The sequence below is a fragment of the Engystomops pustulosus genome, chromosome 9 (assembly GCF_040894005.1).
Source record: "Engystomops pustulosus chromosome 9, aEngPut4.maternal, whole genome shotgun sequence".
Lineage (NCBI taxonomy): Eukaryota > Metazoa > Chordata > Amphibia > Anura > Leptodactylidae > Engystomops > Engystomops pustulosus.
In genome coordinates, this window is record NC_092419.1 from 57,191,923 (window position 1) to 57,217,756 (window position 25,834).

Here is a 25,834-nt window from a genome sequence, read left to right on the forward strand (position 1 = left end):
CAAATTTGGAGGAGAGATCGGCTGTGTCCTTCAACAGGGCTGAAGCTAACAAGACATGATACTTGAACTGTACCTAGAATTGTCCGAGTTTGCCCTGGGTAATCTGACCTACCTGGCCAGTAGTATGGCATCAGAGCAGCTTTTTAGTGCAGTGAGGGCATGTTGCAACAATATTACAAATGTGAACAGACTGCACTTAAAGGAAACCTACCACTTTTAGTGGCAGGTTTCTGATGGAAATACCGGGCACCAGCTCAGGGTGAGCTGGTGCCGGAGCTTATTTTCGTTAGTGTTTTAAACCGCGGTATCGCGGTTTAAAACACTTTTTAAACTTTATAGCCGGCACAGGCAGGTACGCGCTCGGCGCTTATCATGTGCGCGGCTCTCATTCACTTCCTATGTAGCCGCGTGCACGGTAAGCGCCGAGCGCGTACCTGCCTTGATTGACAGTCGGAACGACTGATGTGGTGGGCAAAGTGCGCATGCGCTGGTCTCAGGGAAAATAATACGAGCAGGGAGGTAGGGAGAGAGAACGATGTGTCTGTGAGTGAATGTATGAGTGAGTGGAAGAATGGATGTGGATGGCTGATTATTAGGGATTGCTTGAATGGGTATGAGAGCTGGATGCTTGGGATAGAGGGATAGAAATGGGAATTGATAATGTGCAGAAAGCCTGCAATTGTATACAAGAAGAAAGCGTGTCAAGACAACCAAACTATAAACAAAATATCAAACTTTATTTACACATATGCAATTTTGACAAACACTGACCAATTTAAAAACACTTTTACTATGCTATATACTATATATAGTAATGTCATACTGTGTTCCAATTTCATCCTCATTTCATTTTATTTCATTTTACTTCAATGCAATTAATTAACTTTATTAATTAATCTTTTAACTTGTATTTCACTCATGCAAATCTCCCCATTTTTATATATACATCTCTGTTATGCATATACATATTTATCCTACTCATTCCTCCCACCACCAACATAACTCATCCCCACTCATTCATCTTTCACCTTATTACAACAAATAAGGAGCACCAACTAACAACCGATACTACTAATGATTACAACAATCAATTATAGGCTTTCTGCACATTCACAAAAGAAGGGTGTGGGCCCTGCACAGCCAATATGCACCGGTTGTTTTATAGACACAAAAATGCCAGCAATTGTGTACAAGAAGAAAGCGTGTCAAGACAACCAAACTATAAACAAAATATCAAACTTTATTTACACATATGCAATTTTGACAAACACTGACCAATTTAAAAACACTTGAAATGTGTAACAAGTACACAAACAGGACTCAATGGGATGAAAAATGTCCAAGTCATCCCAAGAAAACCACCCTGGCTACAACAAATCTTATCTGGTGTTGATGAATATACAATAAGAGCTCCCAAAGGGAATCAGCTACATAAGGTGCATGGTAACACAACAGTATAGTAAACTTTTCCTACATAACAATCATAAGAAATGAGGCACTGTGTATCACCCATATGTATACAAAATCATGGTAGTTTACCAGACAACACCAGAGACAGCCAGGGGGTCGTGATGCCCCACGCGTTCCGTCACCTAAAGTGACTTCATCAGGGGAGAGCAATCAGCTGAGTCGTTGTGGCGGCTTTTATAACAGCAGTGGGAGTCCCCTTAACTGCGGGCTGCTCAGTTCACATCCGGTTACTGCACCGGAAGTGTCAGATGTTGTAATTACGTGTGCGACACAAATAGCGCCAGAAATATTTTTATGCGCACGCGCTGTGTATAGGAGCGCCTGACTCAAATTTAGGCGCACGGGCAGCGCCAAAAAATATTTTTATGCGCACACTTGAAAAGCGCTGTATAGAGGAAAGTTCTCATTATGTAAATACAGTATATCCACAATGCGGCGCATGAAACTAAAGTCAAGAGGACAAAAAGCATGAGATCTCACCATATGAAGTATGGGTACAAGGGGTTCACTATTTGGCGCCTTGGTGCAGGTCTTACACTAGATGGTACTAATAGTTCAAATATGTATTAATACAAAATTCAAATAATACAAATAATACAAAATTGCATAAATACAAAATTCTCTCTAGTCGACGCATATCGATAGGAGTATAACAACTCCCACCCATATCAACATGGATTCCTACTGAACAAAGTATATAAGCGCGTATTTACAAGTTTTGCGCTGATTCAGACATATATGCCTACTTCCAAACATGTAATACACATGCAGAGGTCCGTAACGGCGAGCTAAAAGTCTATGCCCTATAACTAGAGCGTGCAAATTACAAGCATAGCGTATATTCATATAGATGTTAAAAATACATGTTTATCATGTTAACCTATATGTACAGAGCAAACCCCCGTTGAGGTACAGTCTGTGGGGACCCCCACTGCCATAAAACCACAGCCATCACACCTAGTAGATAATGACAGGTAATGGGCGTAGATGGTGCAGATAAGTCAAAAAACATTTCTTTCATATAATAACAACACAAATGTGTGATAGTAAATCCATTACAGGTACATTTCAAAATTACAAACAGCAATAATTCTTTAAAAGTTAAATCAAGGACCACGGAGACAGGCATCAGACCAATCCTGTCGAAGATGGTACCGGGAAACAAAGAAGGAGGAGCAGGAGAAGGGTCACTCATCTCGGGTTGTTATAATTTCCGATGAAGTTCCAATGTAATGATATGAGGGACAAATGGGCAATTTTACAGGTCCAGGGTGCAAGGTCTGTTCAACTGGGTGTTAGTCCTGGAGAGATAAATGTTGGAAGTTTCTATTCCTCAAGGAGGAAAGAGGAGAAGTGGGGCCAAAATAGGTAAGATGTAATCCCAAGGTTATGCTAAGACAGAAAGGGGATTGAAGAGAGGAAAGAAGAAAAAGTGCCAATATGAAGTAAAATCCTGGGCCAAGAATATCCCCTGTACCTCCAAAGAAGATAAGTGTGTGTATAGAAAAATGATAATCACCGTGCTACAAGATAGTCCTGAGAACCGTGTAATATAAGAATAAACTGATGTGCTCGTTAGGAGCGACCAATGGTCCCAAAGCATGTGAAAAAACGTGAAAAGTTGTGAAAAGATGTGTGGAAAATTAGACACTAAATAGTGAATATGGATCAACCGTGCTGTGAAAAAGTGATTAAGTAATATTTATGTGAAAAAATCAATTAAGGGAGGGAAAGACCTCCGCTATACAACCAAAACATAGAGTGAGATACATAACCAATATGTCATACTTACCAGGCTTCTAATGGCAGATGTATCGAAGAGCTGACGTTCTATTTCTGCTTATAAAAGCCTGTGAAGAGAAGGTCTTCGTTAATGCCCCGAGGGGCCAGACTCCCCAGCCTAAAGATCCATCTAGCCTCTCTGCGTAAGAGTTCAGGTACCAAGTTGCCACCCCGGATCGAGGGGCGAATCATATCCAGGGCCACCACTTTGAGTCCCTGTGTCCTACCTGAATGGTGTGTGCGAAAGTGCATCGCAACAGTCGACAAGGTCTTCCCCTGTGAGAAGCTGGATTCCGCGTTGTTGATTGTAGACAGATGCTGTTGTATTCTCTTACGCAGTTGTTGAGTTGTTTGTCCCACGTAGAGTTTTCGGCAAGGGCAGATGAGTGCATAGATAACATTAGTAGATTTGCAGTTAATGTAGTGGCGTAGAGGAACCTTCTCGAAGCCGGGCACATTCAGGTGGTTCTTGGAGACCTGCATAAGGGGACAGAGAGAACAGTCACCACAGGGGAAAGATCCCCTCAGTCTCATCCCCGTACCAATTGGGACCATTGTTCGTTTAAAGTGACTTTGTGAGTGTCTGTCCTTAAGATTCTGTGCTCTCCTTGCAATCAAAGTTGGTTTTGTGTCTATTACCCGTTGAAGCTTTGGTTCTGCCAGTAATATATTCCAATGTTTCTGCAGAATATAATGCAAGTCATGCCACTGATTATTGAATGTGGTGACAATACCTGGTTTGGGTTCAGGTCTCCGTCCTCCTGATCGGAACAGTTCTTCTCTCTTAGATCGCCAGGCTCGAGTGTATGCCCTTGACAAAGATCTTTTCGGGTACCCTCTCATCCTGAAGCGTTTGGTCAGTTCGTTAGCATTTTCCCGAAAGTCTGTATCGCGGGTACAGTTCCTCCTCAAACGGATGAACTGGCCCACTGGGATTCCGGTCTTTAAATGTCCAGGGTGGAAACTATCAAAGTGAAGTAGGCTATTAGTAGCCGTCTCCTTGCGAAATAAGTGGGTTATTAGTTGATTATTCAATACCGACACTTTGAGGTCAAGGAAATCCGCAGACATCTGTGAAAAATGGGACGTTAAGATAATATTCCATGGATTTTGGTTTAATGATTCCACAAAATTTTGACAAGCAGAGAGGGGTCCATCCCAAATCAGAAGCACATCATCAATAAAGCGGTACCAACCGACTACATGTTGGCAAAAATCCTGCCTGGGGTACACGTGTGCGTCCTCCCACCAACCTAAAAATAGGTTGGCATAGGAGGGCGCACAACGTGCCCCCATGGCGTTTCCAGATACCTGTCTGTAAAAGACACCATCAAACACGAAATAATTGTGTTTTAGTACGTACTCAAGTAAGTCCAAGAGGAATGAGTCGTGTCGTCTATCTCCAGTTGATTTCCGGTCCAGTTGGTATGCCACAGCTGCTAGGCCATCACCATGCGCTTTATTCGTGTAGAGAGCTTCTACATCAAGGGTGACGATCCAGGCCATGTTTGGGATGTGGAGATGCTTGACTTTTGAGATTAAATCCGCAGAATCCCGGATGTATGAGGGGAGATCCAAAACCAGGGGCTGCAGAAAAAAATCAACATACATACAGGGTTTCTCCACCAGTCCACCAATCCCTGACACGATGGGTCTCCCTGGTGGGTTGGTCAGGGATTTGTGGACCTTGGGTAACATATAAAAGGTGGGAATAACCGGGTCCTTAACAGAAAGGAAATGATGCTCCTTTTTGGAAATGATGCCATGGTATGAGGCTGAATCCAACAAATCAGTATGTTTCTTTAAGAAGACCTTCGTAGGGTCAGAAGGCAGGGGGGAACAGTAGATTCTGTTTCCTAGCTGTCGTTTGGCCTCTACCAGGTACAATTCTGTGGACCATAGAACCACATTCCCCCCTTTGTCCACCTCCTTTATCAGAAAGTTGGGATTAGATGCCAAATTGCCAATGGCCTGGCGTTCTAGTTGGTTCATGTTTTCCCCACTTAGTTTGTTCTCAGGTAGGCGTGCAATTTCCCCACATACACTCTGGTAAAACATTTGTATGGCCGGTACCAAACCCAAATTGGGGGTCACCTGTGAAGGTATTCTCAAGGTACAGGGGCGCCTACCTGTCGGGTTAGGTCTCTCGTTCTCTTGGAGCAAGTCCAGGAGATCTCGAAATGTCTGTTGATCTTCTGCAGGTATGGTGTCCAATATGGAAGGCTGTTGGTAAAAAATGTTAAAGGCCAGTTTTCTGCAGAAAAGAAAAAGATCTTTAGTAAACTCAAACTTATCCAGTCTTTTCATAGGTGAGAAGGAGAGGCCCTTCTCAAGGACCGCTAATTCAACAGGGGATAAAGTATAATCAGACAGATTAACAACTTGTAAATTACCGTCCATGGGGCCGCAGGTGTTCTTCTGTGTGGTCACTTGTGTCGGGCTTTGCCCCTCTTCTGATTGCGTAATGTTCTCTTTTTGGGGTTTGTTTGTTCTACGACTCATTCCTATTGGACTTACTTGAGTACGTACTAAAACACAATTATTTCATGTTTGATGGTGTCTTTTACAGACAGGTATCTGGAAACGCCATGGGGGCACGTTGTGCGCCCTCCTATGCCAACCTATTTTTAGGTTGGTGGGAGGACGCACACGTGTACCCCAGGCAGGATTTTTGCCAACATGTAGTCGGTTGGTACCGCTTTATTGATGATGTGCTTCTGATTTGGGATGGACCCCTCTCTGCTTGTCAAAATTTTGTGGAATCATTAAACCAAAATCCATGGAATATTATCTTAACGTCCCATTTTTCACAGATGTCTGCGGATTTCCTTGACCTCAAAGTGTCGGTATTGAATAATCAACTAATAACCCCCTTATTTCGCAAGGAGACGGCTACTAATAGCCTACTTCACTTTGATAGTTTCCACCCTGGACATTTAAAGACCGGAATCCCAGTGGGCCAGTTCATCCGTTTGAGGAGGAACTGTACCCGCGATACAGACTTTCGGGAAAATGCTAACGAACTGACCAAACGCTTCAGGATGAGAGGGTACCCGAAAAGATCTTTGTCAAGGGCATACACTCGAGCCTGGCGATCTAAGAGAGAAGAACTGTTCCGATCAGGAGGACGGAGACCTGAACCCAAACCAGGTATTGTCACCACATTCAATAATCAGTGGCATGACTTGCATTATATTCTGCAGAAACATTGGAATATATTACTGGCAGAACCAAAGCTTCAACGGGTAATAGACACAAAACCAACTTTGATTGCAAGGAGAGCACAGAATCTTAAGGACAGACTCTCACACTTTAAAGTCACTTTAAACGACCAACGGTCCCAATTGGTACGGGGATGAGACTGAGGGGATCTTTCCCCTGTGGTGACTGTTCTGTCTGTCCCCTTATGCAGGTCTCCAAGAACCACCTGAATGTGCCCGGCTTCGAGAAGGTTCCTCTACGCCACTACATTAACTGCAAATCTACTAATGTTATCTATGCACTCATCTGCCCTTGCCGAAAACTCTACGTGGGACAAACAACTCAACAACTGCGTAAGAGAATACAACAGCATCTGTCTACAATCAAAAACGCGGAATCCAGCTTCTCACAGGGGAAGACCTTGTCGACTGTTGCGATGCACTTTCGCACACACCATTCAGGTAGGACACAGGGACTCAAAGTGGTGGCCCTGGATATGATTCGCCCCTCGATCCGGGGTGGCAACTTGGTACCTGAACTCTTACGCAGAGAGGCTAGATGGATCTTCAGGCTGGGGAGTCTGGCCCCTCGGGGCCTTAACGAAGACCTTCTCTTCACAGGCTTTTATAAGCAGAAATAGAACGTCAACTCTTCGATACATCTGCCATTAGAAGCCTGGTAAGTATGACATATTGGTTATGTATCTCACTCTATGTTTTGGGTGTATAGCGGAGGTCTCTCCCTCCCTTAATTGATTTTTTCACATAAATATTACTTAATCACTTTTTCACAGCACGGTTGATCCATATTCACTATTTAGTGTCTAATTTTCCACACATCTTTTCACAACTTTTCACGTTTTTTCACATGCTTTGGGACCATTGGTCGCTCCTAACGAGCACATCAGTTTATTCTTATATTACATGGTTCTCAGGACTATCTTGTAGCACGGTGATTATCATTTTTCTATACACACACTTATCTTCTTTGGAGGTACAGGGGATATTCTTGGCCCAGGATTTTACTTCATATTGGCACTTTTTCTTCTTTCCTCTCTTCAATCCCCTTTCTGTCTTAGCATAACCTTGGGATTACATCTTACCTATTTTGGCCCCACTTCTCCTCTTTCCTCCCCTTGAGGAATAGAAACTTCCAACATTTATCTCTCCAGGACTAACACCCAGTTGAACAGACCTTGCACCCTGGACCTGTAAAATTGCCCATTTGTCCCTCATATCATTACATTGGAACTTCATCGGAAATTATAACAACCCGAGATGAGTGACCCTTCTCCTGCTCCTCCTTCTTTGTTTCCCGGTACCATCTTCGACAGAATTGGTCTGATGCCTGTCTCCGTGGTCCTTGATTTAACTTTTAAAGAATTATTGCTGTTTGTAATTTTGAAATGTACCTGTAATGGATTTACTATCACACATTTGTGTTGTTATTATATGAAAGAAATGTTTTTTGACTTATCTGCACCATCTACGCCCATTACCTGTCATTATCTACTAGGTGTGATGGCTGTGGTTTTATGGCAGTGGGGGTCCCCACAGACTGTACCTCAACGGGGGTTTGCTCTGTACCTATAGGTTAACATGATAAACATGTATTTTTAACATCTATATGAATATGCGCTATGCTTGTAATTTGCACGCTCTAGTTATAGGGCATAGACTTTTAGCTCGCCGTTACGGACCTCTGCATGTGTATTACATGTTTGGAAGTAGGCATATATGTCTGAATCAGCGCAAAACTTGTAAATACGCGCTTATATACTTTGTTCAGTAGGAATCCATGTTGATATGGGTGGGAGTTGTTATACTCCTATCGATATGCGTCGACTAGAGAGAATTTTGTATTTATGCGCCGTACAATACATATTTGAACTATTAGTACCATCTAGTGTAAGACCTGCACCAAGGCGCCAAATAGTGAACCCCTTGTACCCATACTTCATATGGTGAGATCTCATGCTTTTTGTCCTCTTGACTTTAGTTTCATGCGCCGCATTGTGGATATACTGTATTTACATAATGAGAACTTTCCTCTATACAGCGCTTTTCAAGTGTGCGCATAAAAATATTTTTTGGCGCTGCCCGTGCGCCTAAATTTGAGTCAGGCGCTCCTATACACAGCGCGTGCGCATAAAAATATTTCTGGCGCTATTTGTGTCGCACACGTAATTACAACATCTGACACTTCCGGTGCAGTAACCGGATGTGAACTGAGCAGCCCGCAGTTAAGGGGACTCCCACTGCTGTTATAAAAGCCGCCACAACGACTCAGCTGATTGCTCTCCCCTGATGAAGTCACTTTAGGTGACGGAACGCGTGGGGCATCACGACCCCCTGGCTGTCTCTGGTGTTGTCTGGTAAACTACCATGATTTTGTATACATATGGGTGATACACAGTGCCTCATTTCTTATGATTGTTATGTAGGAAAAGTTTACTATACTGTTGTGTTACCATGCACCTTATGTAGCTGATTCCCTTTGGGAGCTCTTATTGTATATTCATCAACACCAGATAAGATTTGTTGTAGCCAGGGTGGTTTTCTTGGGATGACTTGGACATTTTTCATCCCATTGAGTCCTGTTTGTGTACTTGTTACACATTTCAAGTGTTTTTAAATTGGTCAGTGTTTGTCAAAATTGCATATGTGTAAATAAAGTTTGATATTTTGTTTATAGTTTGGTTGTCTTGACACGCTTTCTTCTTGTACACAATTGCTGGCATTTTTGTGTCTATAAAACAACCGGTGCATATTGGCTGTGCAGGGCCCACACCCTTCTTTTGTGAATGTGCAGAAAGCCTATAATTGATTGTTGTAATCATTAGTAGTATCGGTTGTTAGTTGGTGCTCCTTATTTGTTGTAATAAGGTGAAAGATGAATGAGTGGGGATGAGTTATGTTGGTGGTGGGAGGAATGAGTAGGATAAATATGTATATGCATAACAGAGATGTATATATAAAAATGGGGAGATTTGCATGAGTGAAATACAAGTTAAAAGATTAATTAATAAAGTTAATTAATTGCATTGAAGTAAAATGAAATAAAATGAAATGAGGATGAAATTGGAACACAGTATGACATTACTATATATAGTATATAGCATAGTAAAAGAACCTTTTTAAGGTTGAGGTTACGTGAAGCCCTACACAGGGTGGTTAAAAGTATAGTGTCCGCATGTGCACATGCACGCAACATGCACATACAGACGCGTATGAGGGTGCATGCAAGGAATAGCGTGCATATGCGCAAGTGACAGCGACATGTACATTCCAAAGCGCAGGAAAGCATATAATAATAATAGTAATATAATGGTATAATAATAATAAAATAACATAAAATGATATAAAATAACATAACAATAGCAAACAACGTCCAGATTATTAACATAGAGCCTGCAACACAATTCTGTCGAGTTGCAGTAATAAATGTGACTCATTTTCCTAATCAGCGCTGCATGTGCAGCCGTGACACAATACTGGCGCAAACACTTCATAAATACACGTGCAAGAAGTTTGCATGAAGTGCAAAGTCAGATGGAAAATTGACACAAACACTTTAACAAAGGTGGGCCAGTGTGTTAAAATTGCATTCAAAAAAGCATGTAAAAAAATTATTCATATCAAATCAAGATTTTTTGAGAACTCTGCTGAATCAGTCGAATAGAATTTTTGAGAAATTCACTCTTCTCTATTTCAATAAAAAATAATAATAAACTGCATCATCTATTATTTTCTTTTAGGCGGCCAGAAACTGTTTAGTGGCTGAAGATGGCACAGTAAAAGTTTCAGATTTTGGCCTCTCAAGGTAAATAAAATCATTTGTTGCAGGTGTATTGTTATTGAAACTTATCATTCTAACTCAAAGTAGAAAACTAATGAACTAATTTGTTTTATTAAAACTAACAATTCACTAAAAATTCACAAAAAACAGCAAATAAGTTTCATGAACCTTTTATTTCACAAACCCATTTTAGACTGGGGACAAATGTATTGAAAAGAGTTCTTGAATCTGCAGTAGTTTTGAACACATAAAGAATGATGGGCATGACACTGCAAAGTACAGAGTTTACTTATGCAATAGATAAATCTGTGAGGCCTCTTTCACACTTGTACTGCAGATCACGTCACAGGGCAATGCATGAAAAACTTCCTTTTTTTTGCCTGCATTTTAGGTCAGTTTTTGCTAGGAGTCATTAGCATTTATTCATATTTCATGTTCTTGTTTCAAATCACATGATTCTTCAATTGGTACCCACGTGCCACGTCCTGCCTTTTTTCACATCACCTAGCAACCCATCCGTTAAAAACGCATTGTGCCTGTTGCTGTTTACTGGGACGTTTTATTCAACCACAAGCTTGGGGCCATATATGCGTCCCCACAACAGCAGTGTGAATGGGGCTTAATAAATGTGGTGCAAGCCATTTGAAATGTTTTTTTACTCCAGAAGTTTGGTGCATACAGCTTGATAAATCTCGAACAAGTTTTTTTTTTTAACTGTATTTTTATTGAAAAGAAAAGGTTTTACACATTTTTCACATATATTATCAAATCCTAACAATGATAAATTCATAAAGATTGGGGTTTTAAACCACTCTTAAAATTCTTCTCCGTCATCTTGGATCTACAAAGAGGCTATGGCATGATGAATATCTCCCTTTGTGTTCAGACCCATTTTCTGATATTCCTAACAATCACAATATTCTGTAATACAGGTTTTTCACTTTCCTTTATGGCCTGCATACCCCATTAACAAATATATTGCACTTCTGAGCCACCTCCCTTTAGGACATAAGTTACAGTTGGCAGTGTTGCACTCTTGGCAGCAGACCCAATACAGGAAAACATCATGTGCAGGTCTTATAAACTTTGCAGATCCTCTCTTTAGCATCCAGGCTAATGACCCTTTCACTGCCAACTGGAGCAGAGTCTTTCTTGGAGTTCAAGCCACATACGACAGCATTCTGGGGAAAACATACTCCTTGTGCGTCATTTATCACATTTTCCTTTTTGTTTCGCTATAATTTGCGGCCTTTTGTTGCCTCTTTTTTTGCATCCATTCTGTGTTTGTAGTCTTGGCTCTTTTGTTAAATGCAGGTTATTGATTAGACTTTATACATGCAAATTTTTGCAAAACTCATACTATTAGCTTTTCTATGCATGGTCAGGACTGGAGTATTTTTGCACAATTATTTGTGTCCCTTTGAGGTGCAAATCAATGTTAAATCTAGCACAAACATCTGGAAGCAGGAAACATCCAATAACACTAGACTAGACTAAGACTGCGTCGGAGTACAATGTAAATGCCGGTGTATTCATGAGGGAGTGGTCCGAGACACTGCTTCTCCCCCGGACCGCCCCGCTCGCTCCATAGGCAGACGGTGACTGCCCCTAATCCCACCCCCAATGCCGCCCCCTCATTATTACAACGGACAGCTTTGAGAGTGGTCCGGCGTTTACATTATACTCCGCCACAGTGTTAGATAGCGTTATCGGAGGTTTACGATAACGCTATCATTCTAACACTGCAGCGTTTGTTTTAGCACTAGGAGCTGCTTACTTTAATAAGCAGCTCCTAGTGCCAAATTTCTGGGTGATAGGTCGTCTTAAACCATGTTTGGATTGCAGCTCAGAATCAACATATTTTTTTCTTTGAAGAATAGAACAAGGAGGATTGTTTTCTATTACTTAAGTGCTCCCAAGTAAGAACTAGCGCATTATACAAATTAGCAATTTCCTTTAAAATGTAACTGCAGTTGGTGATAGAGCTTCTTCGTCAACTGGGGGCTTCATTGCTTTAAAAAACTGCATTAAAAACTTGTGAAAAAACAAATGTAGAATGCTGGCAGACGGTGGAGAAGAAAATCACATCCTGAGAATGATTTGTGAGGGATACTAGTAAAGTTAAAGAACGTGCATGAACATGTTCATGTTCCACTGCCTGGGTCCTATGATCTGAATAACTGCTGTAGAACTCTAGCAAAGCTTGTTACAGTATTTACTCAGAGCACTCCCCCACTGCTCATGTAGAAGCTACAATTTAGGGATATAAATCTATTTTCACTAATACTACTTACAACATACAAAAAGGTATGCCTAATGCTCAACAGGGCTGTTATGTAACTGGACAATATTTTATCTTCAAACAGAATGCATGCATCATGTGGTAGGGTCAAACAATCCCCTTTTTATGAGATGTAGGCAGCCAGGCTTTATGTGTCTTAAAATGTTTTAACCTTACTTATTAATGTAAAACCTGCACAGACATCAGTGAAAGCAACAGACACATGCATTTTTTATGTTGTACAGATATGTATTGGATGATGAATATACAAGTTCACTTGGCTCAAAATTTCCTGTCCGCTGGTCTCCTCCTGAAGTTCTTTTATTTAGCAAGTTCAGCAGTAAATCAGATGTTTGGTCATTTGGTGAGTGATGATTTTCTAGATTTTTTGTCTATTCCCACATGTCCTATTTGTTGCCATTTATTATGATTTATTTGGATTATAACATTACTAAGATTATTTGGACTATAATAATTTGATATATGGCATGGTTTTTATGCATCCTCTCATTTTTCTAGGATGTTATGGGGCTTAGAATTTTTAATGCAATTTTTTCCATTTTTATAAAAACCCATATTTACAAGAAGCTTTCAAGTGACTTTCAGAGGCCTAAATAATAGTAAAATAATAGTAAATAATAGTAAAACACCATAAATTACCATATTATAGATACTAGACACCTCAATGTTTGAGAAACCAACCCATACGCAGGGTTTAAAACAATATGGAGGTGTAATTTACATTTTTTGGGACAATAAATTAATTTTGGCCCAAAAGTTCAACATTTTCAGTGGATTAAATGACAAAAAGCTCCACAAAGTATAATACCCAATTGCTCACAAGAATGGCAATACCCCATATGTGTTGGTAAACTGTTATATGGGCACGCGGTCGGGCATAGAACAGAAGGAGCGCCATCCAGAGCAGATTCTCATTGTCATATTTTACAGGCTATAAAATGTTTATATTTTTTGTAACGTGGACATATGGGGGCTTATTTTTTCTAATTGATGAGATTATATTAACTATTTCTTGGTGGGGATAAGAAAAGTGTTAATTTATTTAATTAAATTTTCTAAATCATTTATTACTAATTGGGCAAGCAATTGTGCCAGATCTTAAAGGGAACCAGTCATTTTTCACAAATACATCTAGTAACAGATTCCCATAGAGCCATATTAACTAAATGCCACCCATTTTTCAGCTAACAATTGTATTCCTCACATCCCCATAAAATCAACTTTTTTTCCTTTCCTGGCGAGTCAGAAAGGACAGGGCTTAAGCCCAGTCCAGCGGCTCCTCCCCATACCTTATATTCAGCACTTCATGTCATTTGAACAAAGTCTTTCACCTTACCAAAATCTCCTTGGACTTCTAGTTCTCCCCATGGAGGCATGCTGTGATTTAATGTGTTCAGATACATACATGAGGTAGATTTTGCATAGGTTAGGGGGTAAGGGCCTTAGATGACAGCACCCTGGTCACATGACATGAAGTGCTGACTGATGAAACAGAGTTCTCTCTCTCCACATTCCAGCGGGGCACTGTGTAAAACATTTGACACATTGGGGCACATTTATCAAGTGTCTGAAAGTCAGAATATTTCCAGTTGCCCACGGCAACCAATCACAGCACCCCTTTAAAATATTCATGAGCTCTGGTCAAATGAATGTGATTGGTTGCAAGGGCAACTGGAAATAATCTGACTTTCAGACACTTGATAAATCTGCCCCAGTATTTACTACAGAGCTGTCTGTAGTTGAATATTGGCAGACAGTCCCTAAGTACTGTAGCAGTGAGTCAATTAGGACTTGGGAGGCAGGGAAGTGCATAGAACACTGCATATGCAGGACCCCATTAATCTCATTGAACTCAGGTGAGTTGCAAATTTAAAAACTGATTTTTTTAACATTGCAGCCATGGAAAGGAAGCATTTATGGATAATGGCAATTTTGGATGGGTTAATTTGGCAGGCTCCCTATAAGACTATAAGATTGCCGCATGTGTTATATGCAGAGTGCTTATCTGTAATATTGTTGTGTATCATGTTCATTTAACTCCAAATATAATTCGCCTCTAAATTTCAATATTTTAATATAATATTAACAAATACACATTTCATTTTCACAGGTGTTCTGATGTGGGAAGTTTTTACATTTGGGAAGATGCCATATGAAAGATTTAGTAACAGTGAAATTGTGGATCAAATAATAAAAGGAGTTCGTCTGTACCGACCTCAGCTTGCAACAGAAAGAGTGTATAGTGTTATGGTTAGCTGCTGGGAGGAGGTAAATAGAGTTCATACATAAAATAGTTTTCTGTTGTCTGCATCATTATTTGGATTTATAGAGAGTATTCTTATTGCCTTATGAAGTAATGGATGTAGCTAGTTATCAAGAACACCATAACAGCAGGAAAAAAGAATGATTGATAAATGTGACAGATGCACATTTTTAGTTTAGTTCACATTATTTTTATTAACCCCTTAGCGCTCCGCGCCGTAGTTGTACTGCGCTGAGTCCTGCGAATAGGAATCTGCACAGGAGTCGAGCCAGCATTGGGGTGGCGGGATGTCAGCGATGTCATCCGATCGTTTATGTTTAACCCGTTAAATGCCGTGGACAGCGCGACTGCGGCATTTAACATGCCTTCTGGGGGTCTTTCCCCCACAATTGACGCCCCCGCGTCATTTTCGGGGTGCTGATTGTTGCTATGGCATCTCTGGGGTTCGATCGGGACCCCAGAGATGCCTGAAGTCAGTGCCTTTAAGATGGCATCTGTGACGTCATCTTAAAGGCACAGTGTCAGTCTATGCATGTGCATAGGCTGACACTGCTAATACCCTGCAATACATAAGTATGATTACTTGTTCATGTCCCATGGTGGAAACAGTAAAAAAGTAAAAAAAAATGTTTTTTAAGAAAAAATAAAGTAATAAATCAATAAAAATGGCCATAAGCCCCATAACATACACTCACCGACCACTTTATTAGGTACACCTGTCCAACTGCTCATTAACACTTAATTTCTAATCAGCCAATCACATGGCAGCAACTCAGTGCATTTAGGCATGTAGACATGGTCAAGACAATCTTCAAACCGAGCATCAGTATGGGGAAGAAAGGTGATTTGAGTGCCTTTGAACGTGGCATGGTTGTTGGTGCCAGAAGGGCTGATCTGAGTATTTCAGAAAATGCTGATCTACTGGGATTTTCACGCACAACCATCTCTAGGGTTTACAAAGAATGGTCCAAAAAAGAAAAAACATCCAGTGAGCGGCAGTTCTGTGGGCGGAAATGCCTTGTTGATGCCAGAGGTCAGAGGAGAATGGGCAGACTGGTTCGAGCTGATAGAAAGGCAACAGTGACTCAAATCGCCACCCGTTACAACCAAGGTAGGCAGAAGAGCATCTCTGAACGCACAGTACGTCGAACTTTGAGGCAGATGGGCTACAGCAGCAGAAGACCACACCGGGTGCCACTCCTTTCAGCTAAGAACAGGAAACTGAGACTACAATTTGCACAAGCTCATCGAAATTGGACAGTAGAAGATTGGAAAAACGTTGCCTGGTGTGATGAGTTTCGATTTCTGCTGCGACATTCGGATGGTAGGGTCAGAATTTGGCGTCAACAACATGTAAGCATGGATCCATCCTGCCTTGTATCAACGGTTCAGACTGGTGGTGGTGGTGTCATGGTGTGGGGAATATTTTCTTGGCACTCTTTGGGCCCCTTGGTACCAATTGAGCATCGTTGCAACGCCACAGCCTACCTGAGTATTGTTGCTGACCATGTCCATCCCTTTATGACCACAATGTACCCAACATCTGATGGCTACTTACAGCAGGATAATGCGCCATGTCATAAAGCTGGAATCATCTCAGACTGGTTTCTTGAACATGACAATGAGTTCACTGTACTCAAATGGACTCCACAGTCACCAGATCTCAATCCAATAGAGCATCTTTGGGATGTGGTGGAACGGGAGATTCTCATTATGGATGTGCAGCCGACAAATCTGCGGCAACTGTGTGATGCCATCATGTCAATATGGACCAAAATCTCTGAGGAATGCTTCCAGCACCTTGTTGAATCTATGCCACGAAGAATTGAGGCAGTTCTGAAGGCAAAAGGGGGTCCAACCCGTTACTAGCATGGTGTACCTAATAAAGTGGCCGGTGAGTGTATAAAGAGACATGTAACACTAAAAACACACACATAACACAAACCTCACATATATAGTATCACTGCTTCCGTAACAATCCGTAGAATAAAATTAAATAACTATTGAACCAGTACCATGAACGCCGTAGAAGAAATGTAAAAAACCCACTAAAAATTATTTTTTACCTATTGAATCCCACTAAAAATGCAATAAAAAGTGATCAACAAAACATATGTACACCAGAATGATGCTGTTGCAAAGTACAACATGTCCCGCAAAAAACAAGACATCAACCAGCTCCGTAGCCAACAAACCCCCACATTAGGGTTTTATTTGGCAAATTAAGTAAAACATAAGAAAAAATATTCATGTATGGTATCCCCGTAATCATATCGACCCATAGAATAAAGATAACATGATTATTGGGCTATACGGTGAACATGAAAACATTAAAAAGTAAAAAATCCAGTATAGAATTGATGCTTTTCTACTCGGGACCTCAAAAAAAGTTCCTAAATTTTCAACAATAGGGGATACCAACCCCAAAATTGTAAAACTGGAAAAATCATCTCATCCCACAAAAATAAAATGCCGTCACATGGCACCGATAACGAAAAAGCGAAAATTTATAGCCTACAAAAGGGGCCAAGGAGGAAACTAAAATCTTGGCAGCTGCAGGGTGCTCCTTCCTCTTTAGATAAGTAACAGTGTTCAAAAATTATAACCATATGAAGAGATGCAAGTCAGAATCCAAAAAATGGGACTGAGCCTTAAGCTACAAAATGGCTGCGTCCTTTACTCACGCAGGGGGTCAAAAGTAAAAAAGAGATACATGGGATGTTGCATAATAAGTTGAATTTTAAAGAGCCCAAGACCTAGTAACGTAAATAAAATACACTAACTACACTTAACAGACACTGAGACAAACAAAACACAAGTGCGAGAGGGAGAAGGGGGGATGGCTTAAACTGGAGTCAAGAAAAAAAAAGTGTACTCACCTTCAGGACGTCCCCCGGGGTACCTGTCGTAAACTTTGTTTTCTTTTTTTCTTGACTCACGTTTAAGCAGGCATTATATTGGGGGCCGGGACTGGTGGGCTTTAAACTAGAGGGGGCTGACAGGCTATACATTAGAGGGAGCTGGCAGGCTATACACTAGAGGGGGCTGGCAGGCTATACACTAGAGGGAGCTGGCAGGCTATACACTAGAGGGGGCTGGCAGGCTATATACAAGGAAGATAGAAAGAAGAACACAGGTGGCGCCCCTAGTGCAATACGTTTTGTTTATAGAAATTAAGTTGAGATTGTAATATCTGCTCACCTTGTGACACCTTGTGTCTATTATGTTGGAGCAGATATCGAAGATTCGGAGGAGCAGGTATGTTGCGCCTGACCGGATTCCGGTACTGGATAGTGCCGGATAGAATAGTTGCGGAGGTTTGGTAATGGAAATGTCCGGGTAGGTATAAGACGCGCTTCCCAAAAGTAAGGTGATCCAACATATAATGCTTGGTTTGAAAAAGGTTTTTATTCGGGTAATATAATGGACTACACGTTTCGGGGGCGGTCCACCCCCCTTCATCAGGTCCGTGAAAATACTGAGTAAAATAATAAAGTAAAATATGTACACATATGTCCCTGAAATGAGTGGTATCGAACAGTGGACATAGTATAGTTGGTGACATAAAAAGAATAAATAAATATATAAAACAATACAAAGGTGAATTCATTTGAGCATATCGAGAGGATAAAAAAGTGAATTCATTTGAACATATCGAGAGGATAAAAAGATTAAAAAGCATGTATATATATATATATATATATATATATATATATATATATATATATATATATATACACACATACATATGTACACATATGTATATCATATGGTATGAGGTGTGGATAAATAAATGAGTAGGTGGTGGGAATAGGTGAATAGGTAGGTAAATAAATATACAGGTTGGAAATGGTATATAAGTCTCTGTGTGAGATGGTGGGGAGAAGGTGGGACAGTAGACATAGGGGGAAGTATTGGATAAATGGGATGCATAGGAAAAATGAGAATAATAGGAATGGAGGCAAGTAACAGATGTGGCATAAATTGTAACTATGAGTGGTGGGTGTATTGGGGAGTTACCTGTGTGACAAGATTAGCAGGAGAAGCAAGCAAGGTGGTTGGTAAATCACTATTCCAAAGTGGGAGTAACTAGTATGGGAAACTGAGATGAAGGGGTTAATATCCGAGGGGTAGATATAAGGTATATAGCATAAAACAAGAAAAAAGAAACGCCGGCTCACCCGTACCACCGGTGTAGATAACAAGTCCGCACTCCAATTCACGGCAGGTGCTCCGGAAACAGGCCTCCGTCCACAGGCCCAACAAACGTGTAGAAAAGGTAGATTTGGATCCAGCACTCTTATGCCAAACACGGAGACGGTCCAATGCAGAAAAAATGATCCTTTATTGAAGATAAAATCATGCGGACACACAAAAGCTGATTGTAAGGGATCAACGCGTTTCGGCAGGAGCTGCCTTAGTCATGATCTAGATATAAGGTACTTATGAAGTACGGGTTTGCTTCTGCCTGGTGTGGTTGCGCGTCACCTAAGAGTCCTGTGTGATGCAGAGGCTATTTAAGCGTGTCTGGATAAAAGTGAAACTTGGCGCATGCGCAGTAGGAGTATCGGGAGGATCGTAGTTGTGCGCAGGCGCAGTAGGGATACTTGGCCGATCGTGGTTATGAGAGTACAGGCAGTCCCCGGGTTACATACAAGATAGGGTCTGTAGGTTTGTTCTTAAGTTGAATTTGTATGTAAGTCAGAACTGTATATTTTATCATTGTAATCCCAGCCAGAACTTTTTTGGTCTCTGTGACAATTGGATTTTAAAAATGTTGGGTTGTCATAAGAACCAGGATTAACAATAAAGCTTCATTACAGACACCTCTGATAACTGTTACAGCTGATCATTGTAGCCTAGGACTAAAGTAGAATAAATTACTAATATCCAGAGATCCGTTTGTGACTAGGGGTCGTATGTAAGTCGAGTGTTCTTAAGTAGGGGACCGCCTGTATAGGCACAGGCTAGATTGAGCAGATGTAGTGTAGGGGCAGCCACAGGCACTCTAGTATGGATATGTAGCTGATTAATAAGGGGATGGGGTAAGAACGGTGGATTGGATTGATAAAGAGTGTGAATGTGAGCGGGGAGATGATGGCAGGGGTTGCTATAGGTTGGCAGAGGATGGATTGAATAAGTTATGGAGATGGATTTTTTCATAATAGGATAGATGATAAGATATAGAGATATTAATATGACCGTGTTAGTGTGTTCACTTGCTCTGAATAGATGTTTCACAGGTAAAAAACTTAAATTAAATTGAATTAAACAGAAAAAATGGGTTGGTGACGGTGGTTACAACACTTGTAAACTAATGCAATAATAATACAAAATTAAAAAGGATTTACTAGACAATGATGTTATAAAGTCACAGAGTTGGTAATTAGCAGGATATTATCAAAAGTTGATAAGAGCTTTGATGTGAAGATGTTTTTTTTTTGTCTTATGTCCGTTCTATCAGTTCGTTTAGCCCGCTTGGAGTTAGAGTATTGAGTTTAAAAATCCAGAAGTTTTCTCTGGGGACTAGTTGATTGAATCTGTCAGGATGGGAGGGGGGGATTTGTTCTATAGGGATGAGCTTGAGTAGGGGCGGGTCCTTATTGTGATGGGCTGCAAAATGGCGAGAGAGTCCATGGAGTGGGAAGCCGGAGGTGATTTTGCTACGGTGTGTGTTCATGCGTTCTCTTACACTTTGTATCGTCCTGCCTATAAATTGCATGGTTTATTGTTGGGGTCCAAAAGGATGTCGCACACAGAGGTGAGTATATTAAAAAAAATGTATTCAAGGTCTTTAAAACATGTGTAATGAAGCTTTATTGTTAATCCTGGTTCTTATGACAACCCAACATTTTTAAAATCCAATTGTCACAGAGACCAAAAAAGTTCTGGCTGGGATTACAATGATAAAATATACAGTTCTGACTTACATACAAATTTATCTACACCTCATACCATATGATATACATATGTGTACATACTGTATGTATATGTGTGTATATATCGTATATACTTGAGTATAAGCCAACCCGAGTATAAGCCGAGACCCCTCATTTTACCACCAAAAACTGGGAAAACCTATTTACTCGAGTATAAGCCGAGGGTGTAGTATACAGCCAGTCCCCATGTTGTATACAGCCTGCCCCCAAAAGGTATACAGCCTGCCCCCATAAAGTATACAGCCTGCCCCCTGCCAAGCGTATAAAAAAATAAACGTAATACTCACCCTCCGGTGTCCGGATCGTTGGCGCGGGTCCCAGTCTTCAGGACGAGGCTCCCGATCCTCGGCGCAGTACCAGGTGGCGGCTCCTCTTCTCTCTTCTTTATTCTGTAGCCGGCAGATCGCGTCCACATGCAATCTGCCGGCGGGCGCGCACAATGATACCGCGGTGTCGCGGCTGATGACGTCATCAGCCGTGACAACGCTGCATCTTATTGTGAGCCCACCGGCAGATTGCATGGATGCGATCTGCCTGCTACAGAAGAAATCAGAGGAGCCGCCGCCTCCTGGTACTGCGCCGAGGATCGGGAGCCTCACGCTGAAGATCGGGACACCGGAGGGTGAGTATTACGTTTTTTATTTTTTCTTGACTCGTGTATAAGCCGAAGTGAGGTTTTTCAGCACATTTTTTGTGCTGAAAAACTCGGCTTATACACGAGTATATACGGTATATATATATAGACATGCTTTTTAATCTTTTTATCCTCTTGATATGTTCAAATGAATTCACTTTTTTATCCTCTCGATATGTTCAAATGAATTCACCTTTGTATTGTTTTATATATTTATTTATTCTTTTTATGTCACCGACTATACTATGTCCACTGTTCGATACCACTCATTTCAGGGACATATGTGTACATATTTTACTTTATTATTTTACTCGGGGACCGCCCCGAAACGCGTAGTCCATTATATTACTTGAATAAAAACCTTTTTCAAACCCAAGCATTATATGTTGGATCACCTTACTTTTGGGAAGCGCTTCTTATACCTACCCAGACATTTCCATTACCAAACCTCCACAGGCTATATACTAGATATATGTGTGCAAACCTGAGCAGAGGGTGTGCTGGGGTAATATAGCTGATTAATGCCAGGTGATGTAGAGCTGCAGCCGTGAGATATGGGATATATGTGTTTATATTTCTTATGATTTGGTTACTTGTGTATATGGTAAACTCCCCTTTTAAAGGGAGACTGTATTGTGATGTTTTATATATTATTTATGTGAAAAAATGTATTTTGTGTATCCCTTGAAGACTCTAGGAGTCTGGGGAAATAGTTGGGTATTAAATGACACCTGTGTGCAGGGCCGGCGCTATGGGTAGGCAAAGGTGGCAATTGCCCAGGGCCCCCAGGGAGAAAGGGGAGAATCTCTTCTTTCAAATGAATCTTGAATTTTGTTTCTAGGTGCTATGGATCCAGAGATATTCAGGTTTAAAGTGAGAATATCAGGTGCCATATTTATATATAAATATCTCGGTTTTCCTACATTTCAGAAAAACAAATTTAGATTCATATAAAAGAGGAGACTCTCTTCTTTCATAGGAAAAAAGAAGTGAGGTTCTATGAGTCACAGAACCAGAGATACAGCCCTCTGAAGTGTCTCCCCCATCTCCAGATTCTTAGCCATCAGGCTGCGGGAGCATTTGCTGCACACAGGAGCTGCTGCACCTCACAGATAATGGAAATATTCACTTTATATGTTACTAGTACTACATTTTGAGAAGGGATAATATCAACTAATATTCATGTTTTTAACCCTTCTCTATGCAAAGCTAAGAACACACTTTGGGCCACATGTATCAATCGTTTTTTTCTGTTGTTTTTGCGCCTTTTCATTCAGGCGCACCGTTTTTGTGCCATTTTTGCGACTAAATGCCAAACTAGCTGCGCAGCAAAAATAACCAGCTTTCCCTCATTTATCCTAGCAATCCAGATGTTTTGATGCGCCTAATGATATTCATCACTTGCGACTTTTCATTTAGGCGCAAAAACGGGCACAAAAACACTCCAGCCCGAAGCTGGCGTTAACTGAGAAGAAAGCACTGAGCCCCTTTGCAGAAGAGCTCATTTCTAACAGCAAAGCTCAATCAGACACTGCAGACACTAGAACAGATCATACAGACATGAGATACTCTGCAGACAGGAGCTGCAGACTCTATTTACACTTCATCACCTTCTATTTACAAAACATTCTGCAGAATCCTGAGCTCAAAGCAAGAGAGAAGAGAATGTTACAGAATGTTGCACATAGTACTGACAAGTGTCCCCCATGTAATTCTGCACAGTGTCTGAGGGGGATACTGTGCAGAATTACAGGGGTGCAGCAGGAGACTAGCACTGGGGGATCCCCTCCAGGAGAAGCCCCTGCTGAGGAGGTCACTGGGTGCTGGGTGTCACACACCTTGGTGCTGCTGTGAGTGTTATCTTCATGCTGGGCTGTGGGAGAAGCAGAGAGGAGCTTGTAGCAGGATCACATGTAAGTGCCTGAATCTAACATTACGCCTTAACTGCGCCAAAATTGTGCCTAAACTGTGTTAAAGTAAAGTGTTTAATAAGATGCAGGAAATTACCTTATCACAGATGGTTGTAGCTTGTGATAATTCTGGAAAACAGTGCGCCAGAATTTAGGCGCAACTACTACACTTAGGCGCACAAAAGTGATAAATGTGGCCCATTCTCTCTTATTCCCTTTTATTTTGTGATAGTTATTTTTTGTTGGGAAAATTGACTGATACGATGAACATTCAATCCTCTTCGCTTAATGTGACTACACCGTGACCAGAACATGTCCATAAAGTTATATGTAACACCAAAAACACACACATGTCCTGGAATAAAGTTTTTATTTCCCATCATCCTCCATTATTTACACCTATGTTATGACGTTCTCACTCTCATTCTTATGAAGCGCGGAGGGTTCTGTTATTGTGATAATACAATGGCGCACATCTAAACGTGACTATTATTATCTCATTAGAGAGGTTTATGGATGTGTAGTTATTTATTTGGGTTACCATTGTCTAAGGAACAGACAATGATACATCTGTGTGAATTTTCTGCAGTTCCCTTTGCTGCATATTTTGGTGAATATACACATGTGGGGTATGTATGGTCTCCTCACATCTAACTGTTTTAGGAAAGTATATTTTCTTTATATAAGTATCTGGATTTGTACATATTTTAGAGGAAATTTTGAATGTTAATTGCCAAATGCATCGCCTGGTTGTCTGCTTTCAAAATTCTATAGGTTTTATGGCGCCTTTACTTTTTATTCTGTTTTATTGATATATTTTGCAGGTTGTGACTGTCTAAAAATGTCTAGCTGAAAAGCAGTTATCTAGTTATTACAGTGTTAGTGATAGTATGTGGATTTATTCATGTGAACATATCAATAGGGCACATTTGTGAACTCTACAAATGTCCATGTTTGGATCAAATTTTTTGCCATCAAAGTCAAATTTTAAGTATTTTTAATAAAAAGTTTCAATTTGAATCAAAATTGCATGAAGGCGCCTATGTCTATAAAATCTTTGATGCAATTTTGAAAATGGGGCAAGTGTCTGCTTTCAGAAAATATCGGTCCCTCTCCCCAATGGGCCTCACAGTCTAATCAACCTACCAGTAATTTTTTGGAGTGTGGGAAGAAACCGGAGGACCCGGAGGAAACCCACGCAGACACAGAGAGAACATACAAAATCTTTGCAGATGTTGACTAGCGCTGCAAGGCTGTAGTGCTAATCACGGAGCCACCATGCTGCCCATAAATCTCCCTATCATTTATCTATCTCCTATAAAATTCTCCCATATTACAGTTTGTTTTACCATACTAAAGGAGCCTCTTGCTGACTGTGACTGGTCATAAAATAGTTTTATTTTGGGGCCCCACTTTTAGTTTTGCCCAGGGCCCCACTTTCTCTAGAACCGGCCCTGCCTGTGTGTACATAGATTGTCTTTAGTTCAGAGCGTCTGATCTGACCACAGGGGAGCTGCTTGTTCCAAGGTAGCTGGAACCTGACCCCTGAATTATCAGCATTTATTCTTGCATTGCATTCTTGCTATGCTCTGTTTATTTTATTTCTTCTTGTGCAAATAAATGCAAGCCTTTCATTTGGACCTGAAGCCTGAGTAAAAGACCTTTTTTTAACGGCCAGAAGATTCTACATCTCAACAAGCCCCCAGGGACAAATGTTAATACACACAATATAATGAATAGCAGATTAAAAATCATATATATAATAAATATATATATGTAATAAATATATAAAATGTATAATTCACACCTAAAGAATCAATCACTGTGTCCCCAATGCCTAGTGGCAAATATGGCCATGATTAGTATTACATTGGTCCTAGTTAGGGCTCTTTCACATTGGTGTTACTTTTCACATCTGTGGTTCAGTGATTTCCACAGATGCCTCACAAAGCCAATGATTTCTATCGGTGTTTTCACATTGGCTGGTATTTTCACTGATCCATTGTCTGTGGAAATAATTATGAAACATATCCTATTTTTTGCACTGATGCGTATCACAGAAGGCAATACAAGTCTATGGGTCAGCAACATCAGTCTGATTTTCACTGATGATGATGAACAACAAGGTGTGATGTTTTCAAAGCAATTCCGGTGCACAGACGGACCGTGCATCACATTGTCATGAGAATTCCAAAAGAAGTTTGTCGCACACCCTATGTTAAAGGTGCACCAAAAACAGTTGATGCACTCTGTCGGGGCAGTGCAGGGAGCACCCAATTGGTGAAGAATGGGCACCACAATTCATGAATCTCGCGCCCTCTGCACACTACACTGACAAACTGCACATAGTGGAGTTTGCACAGTTTTTAGTAAATGTGCCCCAATGTGTTTTTCATCAATTATAGTAAAAACTGCTTTCATGTGAAAGGCTCATAGAAAGGGTCCTAAGAAAGCTTTGTGAGTTTTATTCGATTTCCCCCAAACACATAAGATTCACTATAACTACTAAAAGACTCCAGCCTCTTCATTTCCTTA

General features: G+C 40.8%; 1 protein-coding gene across 3 annotated transcripts in view; it reads left to right on the top strand.

Annotated features, from left to right (window-relative positions):
- Nucleotides 1-25,834, top strand: part of BTK (Bruton tyrosine kinase) — a 300,928-nt gene that overhangs the window by 274,397 nt on the left and 697 nt on the right. For all 3 annotated transcript variants that reach the window (XM_072124772.1, XM_072124771.1, XM_072124773.1), the window contains 3 exons: nt 10,211-10,275; nt 12,778-12,896; nt 14,664-14,821. In XM_072124772.1, the coding sequence (XP_071980873.1) occupies nt 10,211-10,275; nt 12,778-12,896; nt 14,664-14,821 (342 nt within the window). The remainder of the gene's footprint in view (nt 1-10,210; nt 10,276-12,777; nt 12,897-14,663; nt 14,822-25,834) is intronic.